General features: G+C 43.8%; 1 protein-coding gene across 1 annotated transcript in view; it reads left to right on the top strand.

The window, feature by feature from the left end:
• Window positions 1-21613, top strand: part of LOC119373621 (cyclin-dependent kinase-like 4) — an 86402-nt gene extending 64789 nt beyond the window's left edge. The window contains exons 5-10 of the mRNA XM_049410970.1: window positions 206-296; window positions 5754-5951; window positions 12486-12568; window positions 15735-15794; window positions 18603-18734; window positions 21169-21613. Of these exons, the coding sequence (XP_049266927.1) occupies window positions 206-296; window positions 5754-5951; window positions 12486-12568; window positions 15735-15794; window positions 18603-18734; window positions 21169-21342 (738 nt within the window). The 3' untranslated portion in view covers window positions 21343-21613. The remainder of the gene's footprint in view (window positions 1-205; window positions 297-5753; window positions 5952-12485; window positions 12569-15734; window positions 15795-18602; window positions 18735-21168) is intronic.
• The last annotated feature ends 2980 nt before the right edge of the window (window positions 21614-24593 follow it).

Here is a 24593-nt window from a genome sequence, read left to right as displayed (position 1 = left end):
CTTCTTAGCTTCGCTCAAACTGCATCTGTCTCTTGGTGTGAGCCTATTCCTCGGCGATTATTCGCCAACGGGGCAATGGTCATTAATTAAGGGTGAGGGCGGGAAGTGGTCAGCAAAAAATGAGTTGGCTGTTTTGGGATTAATTAGTGCCACACATCGTAGGCTTCAATAATTTTCCGGTCGCTTCGTCATGTTTCTTCCACAGTGCATTCACAGGGATGTCAAGCCGGAGAACATCTTGCTCACCAAGGATGGAATTGTCAAGCTTTGTGACTTTGGCTTTGCTAGGACGCTAAGTGAGTAATTAATTACAACTAGGCAGGTTTTTTTGCTTGCAACTGATTTTTTTTGACAATATATTATGTGGGAGCTCTTTTGCTAACTATTGGGGCGTCGAGCAAGGCGTAGACGCAAGTCTGGAGTACTGCTGGTTTCCAACCTGCGTTTTAAACACGTTGAGCTCCGTTCATGGATAAGTAAACGACAGAAAAATGCCACCACGGTGGCTCAGTGATTACGGTGCTCGGCTGCTGGCCAGAAAGACGCGGTTCTGGTCCCGCTCTCGGCGCTCTTTCGATGGAGGTGAAATCCTAAGAGTCTCGTATACTGTGCGATGTCACTGCATGTTAAAGAACCCCTGGTAATAGGTTTTATCCAGAGCCCTCCACTAAGGCATTTCTCGAGTCGCTTTGGGATGTTAAACCCCATCAGCTAACTAGGTCAATTATTAACTAGTGTGCGTTGGATGCTTAGTGGAGTCGTTAGTTAAACTCCATTAACTAACTAGCCCATTAAGCGCCAAACGCGGCACCTTAGCATGTAGGGTGTCGTTCTGCTAAGCTCGACGTCGTCCAGGCCCCGGCGGCCGCATTACATGGGTGTGCGACGCAAGAATAACCGTGCACTTAGGGACTCATGTTAAGGAAACCCAAGTGCTTAAAATTCAATTTCAATTCGTCAGCTTATTTCGACATGACAGGAGACATTACAATAGTGACAACTGTGATGCTGAGGGGCGAAAGCAAAAAGCCATTAGCCATTAAAGCTTAACAAAGGCTTTCGCCCCATTTATTATATATCAAACGCAGCATGAAATCATTAGTCATTATACAATATCAAATCACCTCTTTGAGGACTATGCCGACTTGCATTCTAAAACGTGTAGAAAAATGTTTATAGAAAGTAACGCTATAGATTATTTATTGTAAGGAACTGTTTAACGTTAGTCGCACTAAAAAGGGCATCATTTCGCGACCACAGTTACTGCGTGTCTAAGGAATTTTGAGGGCTCGCCTAATGAAAACCAGGTATAGGGTGTTAAACGCGCTAAATCAGAAACTAATCTTGTTTCTTTGGGCAAGTACGATATCGCTTCACTAAAATCGATCTGTAAATGTCACGCACGAGTTGTAAATGAAGGGCTTCGATTACGGGTTCCCCCGCTACGACGTGCCTTCCAATCATATTCTGGTTTTGGAAAGCCCCGTCAGTCAGTACTACTGATTAATATTATTTCCACTTAGTCGTATGAGTACGCTTCTGTAACCTGGAACCTATTGCAGCTTAGAAGCTTTGTATTGCCTCATATGCATTGCAATAAAGTAAATGTTATCCGCGAAAAGTCACGTATACCTCCGTTTTGGCCGACAAAAATGCGCGTATATATGCTAATGAGCAGGTCTCTTTTTTGCGCGCCTATGTCTACGTTTAGAACATCGCAACGCAGCTTCGAAAGGTTTAGAACCACAACGGCGTTGGAATCGATAGATGCTTATATGTGAGTCCTAATTCACTTTCTCATATGTAAGAAATGCCTTAGGAGCTTCCGAATTTTCAAATTTGTCACAAAGAATGGAATGGACCGTAATATTGAATTCGGGTTCGATTTCGGTATTCACTTTTACTGAGATAGCAATTATATGGACACTCTCGGCGGGTTTTTGCCGTCTCCGTCGCCGCCGTGCCCGTATATATATATATATATATATATATATATATATATATATATATATATATATATATATATATATATATATATATAATTGGTAGACACGGGCGCCGATTATTCCATTATCAGCGCTGACCTCGTTCCTCAGCTGAGAAAGGTAACGACACCGTAGAGGCATCGACCCCACCTTCGCCATGGTTTTCCAAGGCTCCACGAACTCCGAGGCCGTTTCATGGTGTCGTTTACGAGGATGTTGACGACTGGCTTGACCACTACAACCGTTGCACCAGCGCCAACGAATGGGACGAACGCCGGAACCTTCGGTATGTCTACTTTTACCTCGAGGACGCGGCGCGCACTTGGTTTGAAAACCATGAGGCTACCATGGCAACATGGCCAGAGTTTTGCACTCAGCTGCAGAACACCTTCCGAAGTTCTGACCGAAAGGAGCAAGCAGAACGTCTCCTCAATTCCCTGAATCAGCGCTCCGAACGAGAGTGTTGCCATGTTCGTTGAGGACATGTCCCGGCTGTTCCGGCGATCTGATCCGTCAATGACGGGAGAGAGAAGTCGTGTTTCGTGGGATCGGTTCTGCTCGACGTCCTGGTGTTCCGATAGACAAAGGTTCGGTACTATTAGTAATAACGTGACATTTCTGGTGGAGGTGCTGGGTAGTTGTCGACAAGAATGGAGATGTCAGCAGATACTCGCTCGTTGTCGATGGTATACGTTGCGAAAGGGAGTCGTCGGATGTCGGCAGGCTGTTCGGAGGAGGGTTTTTTAACGGTCGATCAGCAGCGCGCTCACCCCCGGAGGTCGCTGTGCATATATATATATATATATATATATATATATATATATATATATATATATATATATATATATATATATATATATATATATAGGCTCTAAGAAAAATAAGTCAGAAGAAAATAATTCCGAATCACCCGACCGGGGTTTCGAACGAGCGACCCCTCGCTCCTTAGAGGACTCTACCAAACGCCACGCATCTGCCGGCACAATATCGGCGAGCTATTTATGTACAGCAATTACCGTTGGCGGTACGCAGATCTTGGAGTAGCTTGGGCGTGTCCTATATGACGCGCCGCTTCTACATTTTCTTTAAATTTGAAAACTCCTCTTGAGGCACACGTGAAAAAGTGGCCCCTTTCTGTACCCACTGGCGATGTGGAAAGAAAAAAAAAACGCCAGGCCTGCGCGGAAAGCGCAGCACAGTCACAGCGAAAGCTCGAAGAGCGGCATTTCTAGAACCCGTTATAAACTCTCTTGTGGCTACTAATGCAATTACAATAGCAACGCACCCACTACGCTACAAATCATAATTTTTGTGAAGTTGGGAAGAACCCACCACGAAATTACTCGTAATTCTGCGGAGAAGCGAGGTGCCATCTGTAAGGCATTATGTGCAGTTTCTTGATGCGACGGCTGATGACGATGAACAATTATGACTGAGCCTTTTGTAATGAGTTGGAAGCTTTAAAGACCCACTAGTTGCGTAATTCGCATTGTGTGACGTCAGGTTGTTATTTCACTCTCCCACCACGCTTTATAACATACGCTAGCGTGAGAAAGAGATAGAGAGAGGGGAATTAACTTTATTGAAACCGTGAGAAAATGTATCATGGGAACCTTATGGGCTTTCTTGTCAACCAATAGAGGTGCACTTGCGAGGAACCCACTACGCTATGAATCATAATTTTTGAGAATTAAGGAAGCAGCCGCTACGCAATTTTTCTTCATTCTGCGAAGAACCGTGGTACCTGCTTAACACCTGTAAGTTATTATGTGCACTTTGTTGATGCTGTGGCTAATGACGATGAATAATTATGGCAGAGCCCTTTGTAATGGGTTGGAAGCATTCAACAACTCACTCGTTGCGCAATTCGCATTGTGTGACGCCTTGTTACAGAATTCGCGTTGTGTGACACTTGGTTGTTGTTTTACTCTTCTACCACGCTACATTACATATGTTAATATGGTTCCTTCCTGACATGAAGCCGGTATAGGGTCTTTTCCAAAGCAGTTTCAAGCACTGACATGGCTCTGAGGTAGGGCTCCCACGGCTCCCACGGCTCCCACGTCCATATTGGCTCCCACGTCCTGGGCCCATATTGGCTCCCACGTCCTGGGTCCATATTGGGCTCCCACGCAGAGGACCCAGGTTCGAACCTCGTTCCATCCTGAAAATTTTTTCTTATTTCGTTTTTTTTTTTATTTCGAGCGATAGTGGTTACGGACACCGGCGGCGGCGGCGGACAACTACGGCGCCAAAAACGGCCGTTGTTGTGATCTCATAACAGCTTTCGCTGTAAAAAAGAACGCCGGGCACACCTAGCGTCACATGCCACCGCGTGGCAGGAGACGCAGTGGGGTCACTCCACGCGCCGCAGTTTAAAAGAAAGAGAAATATCTAAGAGCGTCTGCTTCTGCATAGTTGACGCTTGCAGCGCGCTGCTCATACACAAAGACCTAACAATTGTGACATATGTTACTTCGCGCTTGACCTGTGTGTATCTGTGCGTTCTTTTCGAGCGTCCTTTTTTAGTGCTTCAGCGGCGCGCTGCAAGTTTCGACCTACTTGTCGTTCTTTATGTGAGACTCCAATTTCTCGCTATCGCATTCATTGCTTCGCCATTGTAGCGAAACTGATTATTTGTTTTTATAATAGATCAGAGACAAAACATTTTATATTACTATCGAGAGATAGTGAATAATGGAAGCAACGATTGTTCACAATCATTCTGAAGAAGGGCAACTGATGTGGTTGCGGACGGACATCATTTCCAAGCGAATACGCAAGGGCACGTAACATCTTTTTATAATATACCGTCATTTATTGAGCGAAGCTCGCTTGTGGCCTATATGGACGCTATATTGCACTTTGTTGATTTTGTGCATTATTTGTGTAGGGAATCAATCTCCTTCATCCTTTCAAGGGACGCACGTTGCTGTCGTATTCTCTTGTTCGCGAGACCATTTCTATAAAGATGTGTTCACCAGCCGCTCCCTTGTTTCTCTTAAACTCAGTACCGCAGGTGTCTTAAAAGGGTTCTCTACGAATTTTCGTGATACCTGCTTTCTTTAGCGCAACTTAACGCTTACCGGTCAGGCTTTCTAATCACGGAGCGGTAACGCGAGGCAAATGCCGCTGAAATATTTTTTTATCTCAATTCATTACCTGCAGCGCCGATAATGTCGTAAACGCGGTGGCGGTTCATGTTCGTGCGCTGAGGCTCGCTGAGCATACGTTCACAGCATGCGCATGCGCCGAGATTTGACATAGTTGCACTAGTTGCCGTGAAGGCGGCACCACTTCTCAACGTCCTGTTCTTTTACTTCGTAATAAGCATGGAATAAAGCGGAGGTGCCTAATAATTTACGTGCTAAAATTTTAAGCCAGAATTCTGATGCGCCGACATAACAGCAGACTATATACAGAGATCCGAACGACTAACTCAGGCAGTACTGAGGCATGTTACAGGCGAGCCGACGTGCCAGATTTTGTGTGTTTTAAACGCAATTAAAAAAAAAGAACGAGTCCTATTCAAAACGCGAAAGGAATACTCGATTCTGTCCCAATAATTCACAGTCTTTCCACTTTCACCGCTCTCTTGTCACTAGTTCTGACTTCTCAGTCTCTTTAAAGGTGAGAACTGAACGAGGTGATGTTTATTTTTTTCCTTTCAACATGAACAGGGGGCGATCATTTTACTTCATAATCTGGCAGCTTTTCGCTGCCCCATTTATGTGTCTCAAATCAGTATTTCTCACTTTCCTCATGAAGGTCCAGGGGAGAACTATACGGATTACGTCGCCACCCGCTGGTACCGGGCGCCCGAGCTGCTGGTGGGCGACACCCAGTACGGCCCGCCTGTCGACGTCTGGGCTGTGGGCTGCGTCGCCGCCGAGTTGATGCGTGGCGAGGCGTTGTGGCCCGGAAAGTCGGACGTCGACCAACTCTACCTCATCCGCAGGACACTTGGTGAGAGTGAATACTACGGCTGTTTAGGATGTCCTGTAAAAAGCAGTAGTTGTTTGTTCAAGCCTGGTAGGTTTGTGTTGACTTATTACTACGTCTTTGAGGGAAAGCAGTATATAATACACCCGGCCATTCCAAGGTACAATGAGAAAGCGAGGTCGCCCCTTTCTCGATATGACGTGGAAACAAACACCGCGTACACGAGGGACGTAGTATACGTTTGCAAGGTTTATTTCGAACTAGGTAAATGTTTGATTATCAAATAAAGCTTCATGTGTTCAACTAGCAAATTGAATTTGAGGAAACTTTATTTATTTCTTTTTTGTAAAACATTGGCACGCACCGAATGGACCTATAACCGTCGGCTGCTGTGGGTCTGAAAATAATGTTTTGTTCCAATGACACTTCGGTAATGGGCAGCAGAAACTGACATCCGTTGCTGAACAAGATCTCAGTATACGCGCGCAAATTAGTGTCATCGGCATAAAAACCTGAACAAAGTGCCCAAGAATAGAAAAATAAATGAAATGAAACATCTTGCTGTTTATTACAAAAAATCTGCTTGCAGCACTCAGAATACGTTGATGTAAAGTGGGGTGTGGCAGTGCAAAAAAAAATATATTAGTTGCATAGAACTAATTATTTATTTATTTATTTATTTATGAAATACTGCGGACACGTAGTCCAAGCAGGGAGGGCAATAAATGGTACAATACTGAACACGTTTGGAAAAAAACTTGGAAAGAACAAAGGAAACAAAAACAATATTACAGAAATAGAGTCGATATGTCCGGCAAAACGCTATAAAACAAATCAATAATAATGAGGATTATGATGTTGATTTGATTATACAATTCCATTCAGTTACAGTACGAGGGAAAAAAGAATTCTTAAATATATTGGTTCTCGCGACGTAAGGTGTTAATGCATCTTGTCTATGGTGGCGTGTGGGTCTGGTTAATAGGGGTGATAGATATAGAGATGAGTCTAGTTGTGAATTATTCGTGTAAAGCAGTTTAAGAAATCCCACTCTCTTTTTTTGTCTTCTTATCTCGAGTGGTTCAATATGATTAGTTTTCATAAGTTCTGTGGGTGAATCCAATCTTGAGAATTTGTTAAAAAATAAATCTAACTGCCTTTCGCTGCACTCTCTCGAGGTTATTGATATTAGTTTTAGTATACGGATCCCAAACAATACATGCATACACCAGTTCAGTTCTGATTAAGGTGTTATAGCATAGTAATTTTACATCGGAAGGGGCTTTTTTAAGTTTGTGCCTCAAGAGGTTCAGAAGGCTGAGGTGCAAGTGTTACTAATGTGGTCATTCCATGTTAACATGTTGTTAAAGGTGACTCCTAGATGCCTATATTGTGTTACTTCGTGCAGAGGGGATGAACCTAATTTATACGTATGAAGCAAAGGTGGTTTCTTGTGAGTCATTCGCATTAGTACGCTTTTGTCGTGTTTAGCGTCATTTCCCAGCACATGCAGCATTCAAGGATATTATTTAAACTACCACATAAACTAATTTGGTCATTGACAGAATTATTATCTTTAAAAAGCACGCAATCATCAGTGAATAATCGAATCTGCACACCACCTTCAACCATGTTAACAATGTCGTTAATATATATAATAAAAAGAAGAGGGCCAAGGACACTGCCCTGCGGCACACCCGATGTGATTGGAAGGCAGCCCGATTTTGCAGCATTAATCTCTATGAATTAATTCCGGTTAGACAAATATGCAGCAACCCAAGAAATAAACATTCCCGGAATTCCTGCATGTTTAAGCTTAAGAATTAATTTAGTCGTGTGGGACAGTATCAAACGCTTTCCGGAAGTCTAGAAAAATTATGTCGATTTGTCGGTTTTTGTCAAGAGTTGATGCAAAAGAATGAACAACAGTGATCAGCTGTGTGACATCGAATGCCCTCTTCTAAATCCATGCTGAATTAGTTAAAACAGAATGCTGATCTAAATATGTAGTTATGCTTTTTGCGATAATATGTTCAATAAGTTTGCAGCATGATGACGTTAAAAAAATAGGACGGTAATTTTCTACGAGAAGACGGTCTCCCTTATGAATTGGTGTAATGCGGGCTGTCCTCCAGTCACTCGGTAATTCTGACAACAACAGTGACGCACGAAATATTATAACAAGAAACTATGATAAAGTTACCGCATATCTACGAAGAAACAAATTGGGGATATTGTCAGGTCCACTGGAACATTTGGTTTTGAGATTTAGCAGCATATTAAGTACACCCGGCTTCGATATAAAATTTACATCAGAACATTGCGGCACTATACAGTTGTGTGAACAATTACCAGAATTAGAAAAAACACTGTGAAAAAACGTATTAAAGTGATTGGCAAGTTCTATGTTTTCAGTGACCATCTGTCCGTTCACTGTCATTTGTGCTATTGGTTTTTTTCTTCTCGGCAATGTAATTCCGAAACTTACTTGGGTCACTTTTAATGAAATTTGGCAGAGATGAGTTAAAGTAATAGTCTTTCGAACTATGCACCGCAAGTGCAAGCTCGCCTTGCAATTCGGATATCAAGTTTGACTGCGCATGGGCCTTCTTTAATCGCTTAATTTTGCGCTTCATATGAATAATATTACGATTGATCTATGGTGTTTGCTTGTGTGCGCGTTTTTTCTTATTTGCTATGTAATTGTCTATACAAAAATGACACATATCTTTGAAGCGAGTCCAAAGTATGTTCATATTATTTTCGTCAAATTCAGTTAAGCAATTTTCTAAGTAATGAATCACACATGCTTCGTTTGCGCGAGAATAATCTTTGACAAAATGGGCAGATGATTTTTTTAGTTTTTGTACAGGAAGCAAGTAGCAAGGAAATGTAGACGAGATAGTGATCTGATGGCCCATGCTCGACCACCACTGTGAATTCAACAAATTTGCGAGCAAAGAAAACCAGGTCTAAAACTGAGGACGAAGAACCTCGTACACGTGTAGGCTCAAGAACAGCTTGCACGAGATCATGGGTTAACATGATATCACAAAGTATGTTAACATCCCGACTGTGATGAAGCCCAGAGTCGAGGCGCACCCAGTCTACACCGGGCAAATTAAAGTCACCAACAAGAATAACCTTACTACTCAAATATTTATTCATAGAACAACGCAATTCATGCACAAATTCAGTGGGGGCGTCTGAAGGCCTATAAATCGCGAAAAGTACGAAGTTATAGCCCCAAAGCGATACCTTAAAGGGGTCATGAACCACTTTTCCAAGTAATGATCTAATGGCCTCAGTGTCGGAGTGTACTGCCTCCCGAATCGATTGCCGCAAAAATTTCTCGAATCCGTCAAGAATCAGCGGAGTTACGGGGGTTTGGCGCACGCTTCCAGCGCTTTCTCTCTTTTCTCGTGCCGGCGAGCGCACTGGAAGCTAGACAGGGAGGGATGGCATGGGGGAAAGAAGTTACGCCAGCGCGCGTCATGAAACGCGATCGCTCTCCCGCTGTGATTCGCTTGCGCGAGTGCGGCTACCGTGTACTGAGGAGTGCGGCGCCGGCAAGTGGCGGCACCCCGCGGCAAGAAGCGCATCTGATCCGAACGCCGCTCTCGATTTACGTCGGCTATCGGCCAATAAGCATGCGATGTCTCTTGCGACGTACAGCGGACAGACGACCCGCCCACCGACGAGAGTGAGAACCGGCCTCTGTTTGAAAAGAGGGTGCCTGGGGAAACGGCAACTTCGCGCTCCGCTTGTGGCCATTACGCGGCGCGCACGACTGTAATATTTGGCAGAGCAGTTCATAGCCGTGTCAGCTTTCCACAGGATGTGTTTTTTCAATCAGCCCAAGGGGTGCTTCATGACCCCTTTAATGCACAAGCATTCCAACGCAGGTATTATTTCTAAAACGACAGCTTCAATCTGATTTTTAATTAAGACTGCCACACCTCCTCCCCTAGAAGACCTATGCACTCGGTAAACATTATAGCAAGGAGGAAGTACATCTTGATCGTTAATTTGCTCGCGAAGCCAAGTCTCAGTGGTAACTGTAATATGGGGGTCATGTTGAAGCAACAGTATCTCTAGCGAACTTGTTTTGTTTATGATACTTCTAGCGTTAACATTAATTAAACGCAGACGTTTATTTCGCGGATATACGTTACTTCATGCTTCTGTGTGCCGAGGGCGGCTTTGCGCAGCCTGCACGCGTTTATTTTGCCATTCGTCCCAAAAGTAAGTAAGCGTGTGTATCTTGAGTTTGTCATGTATAAGTGACACCTTCTTCCCTTGTAGTTTATTATTTTTTGCACTTTCCCACAGAAGCTTGCGCTTCTTTAAGATGGCTTCCGAGTAGTCATTTTGAATGAATATGCTAGGTCCCTTCAATTTTTTAGCATTCTGAAGTATTTCTTTCTTTTCATTGAAATTCTGAAGATATAAAATTATCGGTCGCCTGTCACCTTGCCTGCCTAACCTGTGAATACGACCGACAGACTGGTATTGTACAGCCTCCAGCATTCTTAATAATATCGCGCGAGCGTCGACCGCACGCAGTATCAGAGCCTTACAACGGCGATAATCTGCGAGACCGGCAACAGTACGCGCATGCGCACAAAGCAGCGCTAGCGCAAGCGTCGCCTGCCACGATGTTCCTTTCAGGACGATGCACGCCCAACTTAATGACTGTATTAGTCTCCTTAGATAAAAAAAAAAAAAAGGAAAAAAGCGGTGTGAAGGAAACCATGCGCACAACTTAAACCGTGATCTACCGATTCATGTTCTCTTAATCTTTCCTGTGATTGCAGTCAGAGAAACTGCTCAAAGTTGATGCGTAGGGAAATTTGAATAAAAAAAAGTAATACACAAGAACGATGAGTGCTAGTATTGGCAGCAGCGCATGCTGTTGAACGCAAACGTGGAAATAAAAACAAAGCAAAACGTTCGTGACGTTTCTATCTGCAATTGTGCGCACTCCGGATGCCTTTAACAAAGAAAGGGAGTGTTTCATCCTGAAAGGAACAGCCTGGCAGACGACGCTTGCGCTAGCGCTGCTTCGTGCGCCTGCGCGTACTGCTTAGCGTAGTTTGGCGCGCAAGCGGAGCTCATCCGCCGTCGAAGCGGCACTCATGTAATGTCAGTGCCCGCAGCATCGAGCGGCCGCTGCTGCGGGTTTGTCAAGCGGCTGATCCCAAGACAAAGCTTGCTTAACCATGACACCGGGCTGCGCATTTGTTGGTGTGGAGCTGCTTATTTGTGATTGTGTCACGTACAAGTTTTTTTAGCATATTATATCCGAGTTTCAGCCCATAACGAACCACGCGGCCGCTAGTCTGGCATGGTCACATTTGACGCACTATAACTTGTTAGCAACCAAAATAATGCAACGTTTTTTTTCTGCACAATGGTAGATGACGTCCTTGACTTCAATCAGAGGGATTTAAAAAAAATTAAGAATGGCCTTTTCGAGAAAATCATTTTCAAAGTTGGACGTTTTTGGTAAATCACTTACGTTTCAGCCCAATTATCAAGCAAAAGGGAGCGCGATAAAACCACACAAAATATTTTAAAAGAGAGTGAAAGTATCAAAGATAATATGTGCCGATTTGTATTATCCTCACTTTAACTTGCTTGCAGCAATAAATTCCTGAAATAGAGGTATTTTGTACGATTTGCCAAGTTCGTAATTTTTTTCTTCAAAAGTTGTTCGACAAGCAAGGGAAATAACAGACTCATAAGATTGTATTTCACTTGTTCTTTAAGGAGAATAAATATTGTGACGAAGAAGTGCACCGTTTTTTTCCTAGGTGCGCTCAAAATTCAGAAATCGCGAAATTGGCGGAAAAGCGTTTTTTGCTGCCAAAGTTGTATATCTTTTTTTCAGGCGAACAAATTTTTTTTTCGCAAAACTAACTGCGAAACCATTGTTCTGGGTGTAGTGCCTCGACCGACAGTAAATTTCATCACAATCGGGAATGGTGACCGGGACCTCGTGTTCGGTCTTATCTGGTGACACCCTGAGATTCATCAGCAGTGCTACCTGTGAATCATTTTTTTTCACACGCGTCCTTTGTTTATACCAGTGATAACGGTCATTACTGAAATTACTGCTGTTCTGGCTCACTTTCCACTATACCATGACTCTGCTAATTGGCCAACTAAATGGGGACGATAGCGTTGGATATGAATATAAATCAGAGGCTTCTGTGTGGGAGCCAAAACGTGAGTAAATATTGTTCATCTTGGTCGGCGTCCCTCACTGTTTTCACCTATGCATCAGATATGCACGTCAATGCTTACTGCGAGATTGTTGCATAGCGGCACCTTGAAGCAAATGTGCCCAGTGAAACAGTATACTTTGAAATGACGCGAGGTCGTTGACAGGGAGTGTCCCTGGAGCCAATATTTCGACGCATGTAGTTGTCTTATTCTAGGTAATGACTGCGACATTCGCTGCTGAACGACTTCTCATCACTTGAAGCGTCCATCTGCCCGTTGACTTTTTTCTGTCTTGTGTATATTGTCAATGTCGTTTTCAATTTTTCGCAGGCGAGCTCATACCCAGGCACTTGCAGATCTTCAAAACCAACGACTTTTTCGCTGGGGTCAGCATTCCGGACCCGGATGTAGTCGTAAGCCGATATTTCTTTTATAACGATAACACAATAGAAGACGCGTTGTCTACATGTTTCGACAATGACTACGTCTTGTTACGGGTCTATGAATACTTTAGGGCGAAAAGTGCCCGAAGAATTTGGATTTGTGTAATACTTAGTTAATGACAAGAGAGCATGAGAAAGTATCAAAACCAGGACACTATTCTGTGAAACTTTCGCGTTTGGCATAAATTGTACGCACATCGGAGATGAAAAATATCGGAGGTGTTCTTAAATACAGGCTTCCAAAGAATGCAAAGCTATTCTTTGAAAGAAACAAAGGAAATGATAGGCTTTTTTTATCCGAGGGTAATATTTTTTCAGGACGCACGCATCACAAAACTGCCACAGAGGTTGGACATTCCACCGATCGCATTTTCTTCATTGCATTCGAGGATACAAATAACAGAAAAAGGAACAGGCCGTGTGGAAATAAAATGACATTACGCGTGAACATAGTTCTAAAGACTGACCATTATGGCTGGATACTTCAGAGACAGTGAAAGCGAAAAGTTTACCACTCAAAACACGACAAAGTGAAATACGAGCGGCGGTGTGCACGTCATTTAGGACATTAGAAGGCTGTTGTAACTCGCCAGCGACAGACCGAGCAGAGTGATGAAGTTGAGGATGACACATAGTGTCAAGAACACATCAGAACATGTCAGAAAAGTCGACGGTAAAATGGCAGAAGCCTGATCTAGCGAGTGAAAATAAGCATTCAAAAACAAGAAAGTCGAGGTCCGACCTTTGCTTCCAAGAAGACATAGAGGTGATAAAACGCGGTACCCTTAGTTCAAGCCCGTAGCCAGGAATATTTTTTGGGCAGGCATGGGGTGGGGGGAGGAAGGGGGGGGGGGGGTCGGGCCGCTGGCTGCGGGTCTGACTGAGGCAACTTGGGAAAATTACGAGCGTTTCGAAGTGATGAGAAATCGTTGAACAGAGAATGTCGCCGGAGCCAATGTTTCGACAAGTGTATTTGTCAATTGCTACCTGGACAAATGCAAGTCCTATTGTAGAAGCCTGGACCACGTCGACCTTCTCTGTTCAACGATTTCTCATCGCTCGAAGCCTTCATTTTCCCCTGTTCTTTTGTTGCGTTTTGAAGACATTTTTAACTGATGCAAGTTCATTCAAGCAGCCGTAGTTATAACTTTATTGGCAGTGATTAGGCCAGGTGGTTTTGACGTTTACTAGCAAATGAGGCGTAACAGGGACAGTAGTTACGTTACATTTTTAGTGTCACAATTCCGTCGTTCAGAGCTTCAGAAAAACAAGAATACTACGTTTGTATAACTCTAGGGGCTGAACTAACCAATGCGCTGAATACGGAAGTAACCTCAGCTCTATACTTTTGTCATGCATGAACAGTATTTGCGATTATATCCGTATTTTCGCCAAATATAATATAGTGGACACATTTAGTTGTCCCAGTGTTGTGGAACGACTTCATGCGTAGTTCGAAAAATACGAATATTTGTTTTTTTTTCTTAAATCAGATCTATAAATCAGTTTCTGCTCAGATCTCAATAAAAGAAAAAGTGCATATGGTACCAAATGTGCGGATCAAATTTTGTACTGCATTCCGTAGGTTATCCAGAAGGTGTTGTTTTGGTACTTGGCCGTGGCGCTCTCCTAGACGTGGTTAAATATTTATTATTAAGATGAATCTTATACATGGATCTTATTTCCTCCAAATTTAAGATGTGTGGCTCACATAGTTCGTTCATGCCACCAAGAACTTTGTATACAGTCCTTGCAACAAACGTCTAGTGCCGTTCTATTATTTTTTAACACGAAAGTGTTTTATGCCGGGGTCCACCAAGTACATCCGTCACGGATATGACGTTGATAAAATGGACACCAACGGGTGAGAAAGAAAAACAAGTAAAAGATGCCCCGCTGGGAATCGAACCCACGACGTTGCGGCCGCGACGGCAAGCGCCCGACGCCCTACCCACTAAGCCATCTCGGGAGATGCTATGCACGGCGCGAACGCGCCTTATATCTTTCACAGATTCTCTTTCGCGGCGGGCGGAGCGGGGCAGTGCCGCCGTCTGTGAGAGGTGAAAAGAAGTAATGCTTCAGGATAGACACTTACTAGCGCTTACTCCGAGATTGCACGCTATATCTGAGGTCATGGTTAAAGCGTCTCGATACCGGAGAGGTAGGAGTGGCCGCGCTGGCGTCGCCGAGGCACCCTTGACGCAGTTACGTTCTTTGCCGATGTTCTCTGCTTTGCCTTTGGCTTCGTGTTAGCGTGCGTCGGCTCATCGGAGTAGTGCGGCTTCCACGTGCACCAACGGGATTTCTCCGCCGCCGACCCCGCCGACTGCTTCAATTGCGAGAGCACCGACTAACAAAACTGCTGCAATATGCGTTGCAGAAAGGACGCGATTTCGACGGGCGAATGTCGTGCCTTGGTGGAGCTAGAGCAGCGCCTGCGAGACAGAGGCCAGCGGGACGCACGCGTTTGCGGCTCAGGCTACCAACCTCTACCTCCCGTGTTGCTGAAGCGCAGTGTGTGTTAGTGTATGCATGAGCACAGGCGTCGGCTACCCATTACTAGAAAGCGCACACCGTGCCGTTTCTCTCCTTAATTGACGACGCTTTGAAGAAGTGCATACCGGGTACCAGTGTTGATTATGAGCTTGTTGACATCATCCTTACGCGAAATTCACGATTCGCTGTGTCCAAATATATGTTCACACCGTCAGCTACCACAACGGTTTAATCATGATCATGGGCGTTAGTCGTCGCGATAGAGACATGCTGTCAACATGGGTGCATCCACATCAAACGGTGCTATAGCTGCCAAACACGAATAGACGTTGTACAAGCTCTCATATATCGTTACACAATAAGCACTACTTCTGTGAAGACATGTTTCACTTTCGTGTTATACCGATTCCTATGACGGAGGGATCAGCCATGTTTTTTTTTTACGAATATATGCTTAGCAGTAGGGTGCCAAGTTTGATGTCTTGGTTGCCACATTTCAAAAACGCGGCAAGCTGATGACTGGCACCAAAGCACTCAAAGCGCTGGATGCTAAAGTATTTTTCCATAATGCAGGGTCATGAGCCAAGTTCTATTCTATTGTACATATTCCTTATTTCAGTCTTTTTACGCATCCTTGCAGGAGTCCCTACAGTCTGCAATACCAGCAGCCGTAGACACTTTTGGTATCGATTTCTTGAAGGTGAGTAGTTATCAATGGTCGCCTCAAGAGGATTGCGTCCCATTTGGTCACACGGCAGTTTCCTCATCGAAATTCGCCATTCCCGTCAAATGGGAACTTCAAAAATTACTTTTTTTCTTAAAGCAACAAATCTAATGATGAAATTTACCTTATGAGAACTGCTTATTTGCTTTCGATTGAGTCATAAAGCTCATTTTTAATTTGAACACCACGCGGTGTAAACTGCCTCTCAATGTAGACCAAACCGATGATTTTCTCAAATTCGTGAACCTTTTTCTCGTAAAATTGAAAAAGATCAGTGGTCTGAAAATAAGTTTAACGCAAAATATGCCTTCATTATAAGCGTGCGAATGCGAGCCAGTTGGTACGTATCTATAGCTAAAAGCAGCGCGAAGTAGGCACGCACACGAATGCACACAGGACTAGCGCTGACTGCCAACTACTCGGTTTATTGTGTAAAGGAACACACGGGGGAGGGGAAGTTTTCGTAGCCTCCAACTGTGGATGCATCCAGCGGCACAATATTTTTTTGTCAAAAGAGATTAGTTACGGAAATAGCAACACTTCTTGTCTGTTAAATTATTGGAAAGCGCGCCAACACATGCAGCATCTTTACACTTCATCGCGAAAGCTTCAAACACTTCACGTGCAGTCTCGTCTTTGTATGTGCGCAGGACACGGGTCTCCTGAAAACGTCGTAGTCAGCCACACTTTGCACAGTGGATGGCCGAATTGCTGCCGCTTGTTACCTTTCGCTTGTTGGCGTGTTCGCGCAGATGGTTGTTCAGGCAACGGCCCGTGTGGCCATATAGAAACTGCCTCATGATTCGCGATCTCGTGCACTACTTCACACCTCCATGGGACATATTTCTTCGAGTGCTTTTTCACACAGGAAACGGCAGGCACCACGTGGCAGCAATTTAGCCATCCACTGTACAAGGTGGGGCTGGCTACCACGTTTTCAAGAGACCCGGGTCCTGCGCACATACAAAGACCAGACTGCACGTGAAGTGTTTGAAGCTTTCGCAATTAAGTGTGAAGATGCTGTGTGTTGGCGCGCTCTCGATTAATTTAACAGACAAGGAGTGTTCCTATTTCCGTAACTAATCTGTTTCGACTAAACAATATTGTGCCGCTGGACGTATGCGTGGCTAGAAGCTTTCATAGTTTCCTCTCCCCATGTGTACCATTTCAATGTCTATTTGCGTGTTTTGACAATAAACCAAGCAGTTAACAGTCAGCGCTAGTCCTGCATACATCTTGTCTGTGTTTAATTCGCGATGTTTTGGAACTATGGATATGCCTTCCGTATAGTAAGCGTTCATCACTCAAGTATTCATACATAGTGCAATATTACAAGGAAAGAAAGGCAAACATCGAACATTTTGGTGAGATTTCTCGCGGCGTTTATGGCACAGAAATGGCAGTAATATTATTGAAATTCGAACACCTTACACAAACGCCTTCGCTTAATATGTAAAGCAAATTTGACACTGGAAGGAGGAAGGATGCGCTCAGAATACATTTTCTGACAAACAACACTCATAACACACTCTGCGAAATTCGGAAGGCTTCCACATGACCAATTTTTTTTCACCGAAATATTGCAGTTATTCACTGTTTTCAGTGTCACAAGTCATCACTATTTTTTTCGGATACATTTGAGATGGTCACCGAAATGACTGGGTCGTTTCGCGACGCATGAGCCAGTGCTGTTTTGCATGCCGCGGTAGCACATGGGTTTCTTTTGTCGACGGATACTTCTCGCGGGGTTCTGTTGTTAAAGAAGCACAGGCGATCGATATTATCAGGAGTTCCTCCACAACGGCCTCTCTCATAGCTTCGTAAATTCTCCAAAGAACCATTCAATTTCTATGCGTCTGGTACTTCTTAATTGCGTCTCCTCTCATCATAGTATACCTACCACGGGTCATTGAGCGGTGGAGTAAACCATGTAAGTCATAAAATTGTTTGCCATCCTGTCAATAAACAATTGCTTGTATTCCTACGATCGGATCGTAATTATCCACATTTATCACGCCACACCTACCGGCGTCTTAGAAAAAGACACAGTGAGCTTAAATCGCGCATTTCAGCCCTGTATGGGAAAAGAAGGCGATACCGGGCCAGGGGCGACGCCAGTACAAAACTATGACAGGAAGGCTATCTTGCCTCCGCTGCAGGTCAAATACACGGGTGTTCAACTATTGTCGTAGACAGCTATTTTTTCGCTGTGTGCGGGTAGATTTGTTCGAACCGACTCACTAAATAACGCTATATGTGAAATTGAACTCACCAACGTTCTACTTAGGGTATGTTCTGCAAATTTCACATTTAGGCAACGCGGCGCCCCTGCGCCAACCGGAGCGCTTTGTCGATGATGCCGATAGCTTACTGCCCTCAGAGAACGGATGGGAGAATAAGATGCAGTAAATTGCCATGAACTGATGCTCTACGCTTAGTGATTGCAAAAAATACAGGAACAATAGTAGTCGTGTGTCACTTTATGTGCCGTCGGTTTTTGTTTTTCTCGGCTACAGAGTACGTCAGCTATTTTTCTGCACATATAACGAGGCACATATAACTTCCCGCATATAACTATAATGCGGGAAGTCATAAAATTGTTCGTCATCCTGTTAATAAACTATTGCTTGCACTCCTACGATCGGATATATTAAATTGCAAGAGTTTAATGCTTCGAGGAACAGTACGAACATTCCCGAAATTCACTAACTGGCTGTTAGAACTGGTGGAAATCATACTAGGAAATTTCGAAAAGCTCACATTAAGAGCGTGTCGGCCTTGCAGAAATGTCTTGACAAGGACCCTGCCAAACGATGGACGTGCGAGCAATTGCTGAAGCACCCGTACCTCGCCGACTGCAAAGCTTCGGAGGTGGACGTCGAGGACAACGTTCGAATACGAAGGGAAAAGTCCAGGGTACGTAGCTCTGAGTTTTACTGTCTAGAAACATTACTTATTCAAAATTTTTTTCACACTACTGAAAATTAAGCAGGATATAGTTGGAAATTCAGGGGACTAGGTTATTGAATACCAAGTTTTTGAATACCACTACTATTCGTCAGACTAAGAATTTGGATCATAGAGGCTGTCTCCCAGTATTGGCAGGTACCTTGGAAGTCCTTGGCTCATGTGCCGTTGAGTTCCTTTATTGCGACCATGGGCAACCTTCGGCTATGTCATATCGGTGTCTTTTCAATGGGCGTTTCATCCGTGGAAATGGGAAACATCACTGGGGAGAGGTCGTGACTGTATGGTGGCAGGGAAAGCGTAGTTATCCCTTTCCCCGTCACGAACTCACCGACAACTAACCGGTGCGATGTAGTATTGCTTCGGCACAGCGCTCAAGATATCGCGGCCCCTCAGTGCACGCGCATGAAGCGCTGTCTCAGTCGCGAGAACATTTCGAAGTGAAAACGTTCTTTTACTACAGCCGTTGGGGGGAAAATGCATTGTAGACGGCTTAATTGCAGTAATTGAACACGCTCGACATGCTTTTCACTTTAGTATTTTACAAGTAAGGCTTCTCCGGAAGGAGTTTCAGCTGCATATGTGTGCCACAAAGAACTTACTGTGTTGTTTTTGCTGGATCACACCGAATTCCATGTGTATTGACAGGTTGCTGTTAAGACCTTCTCCCGCGAAAATATTCCGTCGCTGTTGACTGACTCTAACGAATTGGCAGATCTCAAATTAAAACGGTGAAACAGGATTCGAAATTGATGACACGCGTATTGTGGACACATCGCGCGTGTTAAGATCTTGAATTTCAGTTAATTTCATTTCATTTATTACATAACGTGGGGCATAAACAGGTTTATAAACAGTAGAATAAAAGTAATTCGAAACAAATCAAGGAAGAGAAAGAGAACAAGCAAATGCAGCATCGGGTAATGCAAGGACAATTTAACAACGCACTACGGTAGGTGCACATGGTTTGAGCAAGTGGCGGGTTAGTTCTTCGCGAAATTTTTCTCGATCTGAGCAGCAAGCAATGCCATTAGGAAGCGTCTTCCACAGCGTTATTGTGTGTGGGAAGTAGCATTTATTCACTGCCGATGTACGACCATACGACGCAATGTACGACGCAATATGGCGTGGCATAAGTGTACAATCGCACCAAGCGTAACACCCGTCAATCGTGTAACGAGTGGGTGTTGTAAACCTTTCCACGCATTTATAAAGGGCTCGGCCATCGTTTCTCATCATTATCATCAGCCGGCTGCAGCATAAAAAAAGTGTGCAGCTAAGTAGGTGCACGTCCAGCCCTACAGACGCGTAGTGGGTACTTCGCTAAAGTCTGCACACCTTTACAAATGCAGACAAAGGTGCTCGTATGAGGCGTTCAAAGATTCAATTTAATGCAAAACATACATACCTGCTCGTCGCGGCTCATTTGTCCTACATTATTGGGCATATTGTCCTACATTACCTTCCAACGGCTTTCGCCGTTGGAAGTTTGTAACACCTGCCGAATTGTTTTCTTCCAGTCTTTGTATATGCGGTATGCGAGCGCAAATTGTGGGAACATGTGAATGAACTGAACTGAACTTTATTTGGTCCTGAGAAGAGCGAGTCACCCTATGGTAAATACTACAAATCGTGTGCACTTAAGGAACTAGCCCGAGAATGCTGCTTTGAAATTGAATTTGTTGGCTTAGAGCATTTCTCATTTATGTACTGGATAGCTGCTACTCTACAACTGTACTAAACTGGAATGTTGCCTTCACTTATCGGTAGCATTTCTAAGTGAAATTTTCTGTTTTACCTGCTAATATTGGCAGTGATGTCATCGTGCTGCCTGCGATGCAGCCTTGAGAGGGTCTGCATAAAGGGTCAGTCGTGTGGCCGGCCCTTCGCTTGTTGCAGGCAAGCAGATGGCGTTTCTTGTACAGATTATATGAAAAAAATAGACGTGGGAATGTGATTTTTTTCTGTTTCAGCAAACGTGCAAGTAGACACTGACAAACATAGATATTTAATAATTATGTGTTCTTTCATTGTTTAGTCTACTCGGCTACATTTTCGATGCATATGACTTTAGGCGCTCTAAATAGTAGATATCGTTCCGTCTGTGACTCTCTCGAATCGAAGGCCTGGCTTCGACTACGACAAACGTCTTGTTCATCAGTCTGATAGCGTTTTTCAATCGATTTTATTTACATCATTTTTTTCTGCACAGAAATACTACACCAGACATTGGCTGAACGGCTGCTTGAATGGCAGTACTAATACTGGCTTTCTTTTTTCCCTCTCGCTCTTGCGAATACTGGCGTACGGTGAACATTTTCGATTATTCTCTTTATTGTCATTGATGAAACCTGTATGCACTGCACGATTCTTTCCTATGCAGAACGGTGCTCAACACCAGTCATTATTTCCACACCTTCCTGGTCACTCCGGCAGTGGCTACCCGACGCCAGACATCCGGGCATCGCACTTGCACTCCCGACATTCGCAGCCGCTGCAGAGTCAGCAGTCGCAGCAGTCGTCTTCGCGCAAGTTCGACCACTTGCCAAACATCTGACGCCTAGGTCCCGGGACACTCTACCACTCGGTCCCAAAGTCCTTCACCGGATGGTCCTGGAAGTAGTCCCGAGGCAGAGGCTGGCATAATTTCTGTAATGATGTGCGCTCTCCGTGCTGAATACCGTGATGACCTCGACGCTGTGATTTGCAAGAGTTGTCATTGTATATCCAGGAAGTTTGAGACTGTGTGACCCGTACAAGAGGACGTGTGTTTTCAAGGCTATGTTCAATTGATGCGCCAGACGGCCGTTTTCGTGATTTGCTTTTGTTCGCACAGTGAGATGAGAGACGACCATTCCTATTCACGTGCCTCAGTGCTCTCCAAAATAAAACTCCGCAACTGTTTTTTGGAGAAATTCAAGACAGCCACCTCGTTCTTTAGGTCGCCCACAATTGTTGAAGCGATGAGTGGTTTTGTGACAATGCGTATCTGGCACACTGTTATGTCAAGAAATTTGACTGCTTGAAATTAACAGTGAAGTGTACAGAAACTCTTACGATATGCATGCGAAGCTGCTTTATGCGGGCATACGTAGCAGTTACATTCCGATACCATGTGAGGAACGACTGGAAGAAGTTATGCGATCCTATGATGTTCCAGTGTAAACTGTATTCATGAAATAGGTGCCCGTAAACACGTCTTTAAAACTGCAAATATATGTTAGTTTACCCGACCAATCTTTAAGAACACAGAGACAAAGACGTTTCGGTCCCGCTACGGGAACCTTGTTCGCTGTGAACAAGGTTCCCGTAGCTGGACCGAAACGTCTTTGTATTTGTGTATGCGTGTGTTCTAATGATTGGTCGGCGCTTCATTTTTCTGCCATGACCTTGCCCAACCAGACGGGTTTCTGTGGAACCCTGTACTTCATATGAGTTGACCATAATTGTGCTACCTTTTTGTTACACATTAGATGTTGCACAGGAAATATAGCTGATATCACTTCCAGAACACTGAATCTACATTTGCTTAATAACAGGCAGAATGCCAAGAATCTCGATAGCTCGCCATCATAAACAACCACTAATATGCTTTTATTAGGGAATATTTGTTCAAAGCCGTAAATATGGAATAAGAGAAAAAAATGCTAATTCCTCATAGGACAAACACTGTACTGTATTCATCAATTCAATATAAAAAACGCGTGTGTTTCAATCAAAGGCTTAACATTAACCATTGAGCACATTCTTGGAAAACTCTACGAATGAGTTTTAGTTCAGACGCACCGCTGTTAATCTGCATTCCCCGCAAAAATCGAGGTTTTGTGTAAAAAATCATTCGACTTCTGTTAAACACGAGCACCTACGTGCACTACGAATTTTCCGTTTAAATTTTACGATTCAGAATCACCACATTTGTTGGCACACTTGATGCGACAAAGCATGCAACAGTGGCGACACAGGCCTGTTAAAAAGTGCCGCAACTCTAATAATGAAAACGTAGAAGTAACAGTATAAGAGCGAAGTTATGAGGTTTGATCTAGGACCGCTTTATTTTAGTAAGGAATTGTTGTTCATCGCAATAACCGTATAAGATGCAGAATTAAACAAGGACCCTGGAATAAACCGTACACGTTATGTAACGCGGGCATCTTTAATGTAACGAATATTTAGCGTCGAAGCAACACAAAGACAAGTAAGGGCGGACACGACACTGTACTAATATTCATTGGCCGCTATCTCCAGCGGATGGGCCTTATAGGGATATTGATAGAACAAATTACTTTTCATTTCAAATGTGGCGCTCAAAAGTGCCTTCTCTCTGTTACTGGACGAATGTCTACTTGGATGGGTCTAAACCAATGTGCATTTTCTGCAGGAGTATATGGAGGCCTCTGCTATTGCATTATTTGGTTCGACGACAAAGCATTCCTGTGCTGGCGATTAACGACGGCGCTTTTATGTCTGTGTATGCTTCTCTTCTCATACCTGATATTTGGTAGTCTTAATGTACAGTGATTGTGTGCCATGCCGGAGAATCAATGTTGATGAGAATGCTAGCATATAGTTCTAGTAATTATTGAATGTGAAATACAAGTGTGGTCAAATAATGTCATTTTACTTCATAGAAAGTGAATGAAAAATGTGTCAAGAGAAATAAAGTGAACCTTCGAAATGACGTAAACAGGTCCGTGTGCAGGTCTCGCGAAAAGAATGTGGAAAAAAAAGTACTGCAACGGCATTGCACGTTCAGAATCTCTACGGATAACCGTCCTTACAAGGGGGGAGGGGTACTATACGTTAAACGCTCTTGTTTTAAAAGCTTTTTTTTAAATGAAATTTGAGCACAACCTCCTGAGAAGAGATAAATATGTTCCTTTCCATCTGTTCGCCTTCATTTTAGGTGGCAAGGGTGAGCGAGGGTCTGTCTCTGGCGTCGTCATAAAATGGGGAAATTGCTCTACCTACACTCAACGATTGTTTTACAATCCTGCTTTAGTGACTGATTATCTTTTCTGGCGAAAAACGCATGTTTTAGTGAATTTGTTTGAATAAAAGTTTCCCACAAAAGGTTAAAAAACAGCGGCGTTGTGGTGTGTGAACATTGGTGATTACTTTCAAGGAAAGCCAACTGCGCTTATGTATCATTTTGCGAGCCGCGGCTGTAAATTCATCTGTCTCTTTCGTAGTTTGTCTAACTAATTTTTTTTGGTACACGAGACGTGTCGCGTGACCGCGCGCTCGTGCACCAGCTGTCGCAAAGCTTACTCCAGTTAATTTCACCCAAATCGCTACCGTGTGGAAGTGGCATGTGGTGGGTTTCAACTGGCTATCGCTCATGGTGAACTGCCAAATTTTGCTGTGAGCATGACAGCCTATCGCAACGATGAGGCGGCTGGTCATTGAAGCTTTCAGTTTAGTTAATAAATTCATATCACTAGTGTGACCACTGGCGTCCCGCTGCGCAAGCACATTATCCCGTCGCACTATTTAATAATCGTGCGGTAACACTAAAGCGTGAAAAAGTAATCAGGGCTGAGCGTGACGAAAACGACTGAGCATGCTATTTCAGAATGCAATGACAGCCTTTGTCTGACGCGCCCTGATTAGAAAATTAAACATCTGACAACTATTTTGTCTAATGAGCAGCATAAGTATAGCGGACAATTTCTCTAGGTGGCGGAAAAGAACTGATGATCCAACACCATACACCCGATAATCGCATATTCTGCAATTTCTTCTTATTTGCTTGGTTAATGTTAGCAAGAAGGTCTTCGACGACCACTTGCCTTCTTTATTTTGTACTGC

This window comes from Rhipicephalus sanguineus, chromosome 11 (genome assembly GCF_013339695.2).
Source record: "Rhipicephalus sanguineus isolate Rsan-2018 chromosome 11, BIME_Rsan_1.4, whole genome shotgun sequence".
NCBI classification, from domain to species: Eukaryota; Metazoa; Arthropoda; class Arachnida; order Ixodida; family Ixodidae; genus Rhipicephalus; species Rhipicephalus sanguineus.
This window is presented reverse-complemented; position numbering and strand designations above follow the sequence as displayed.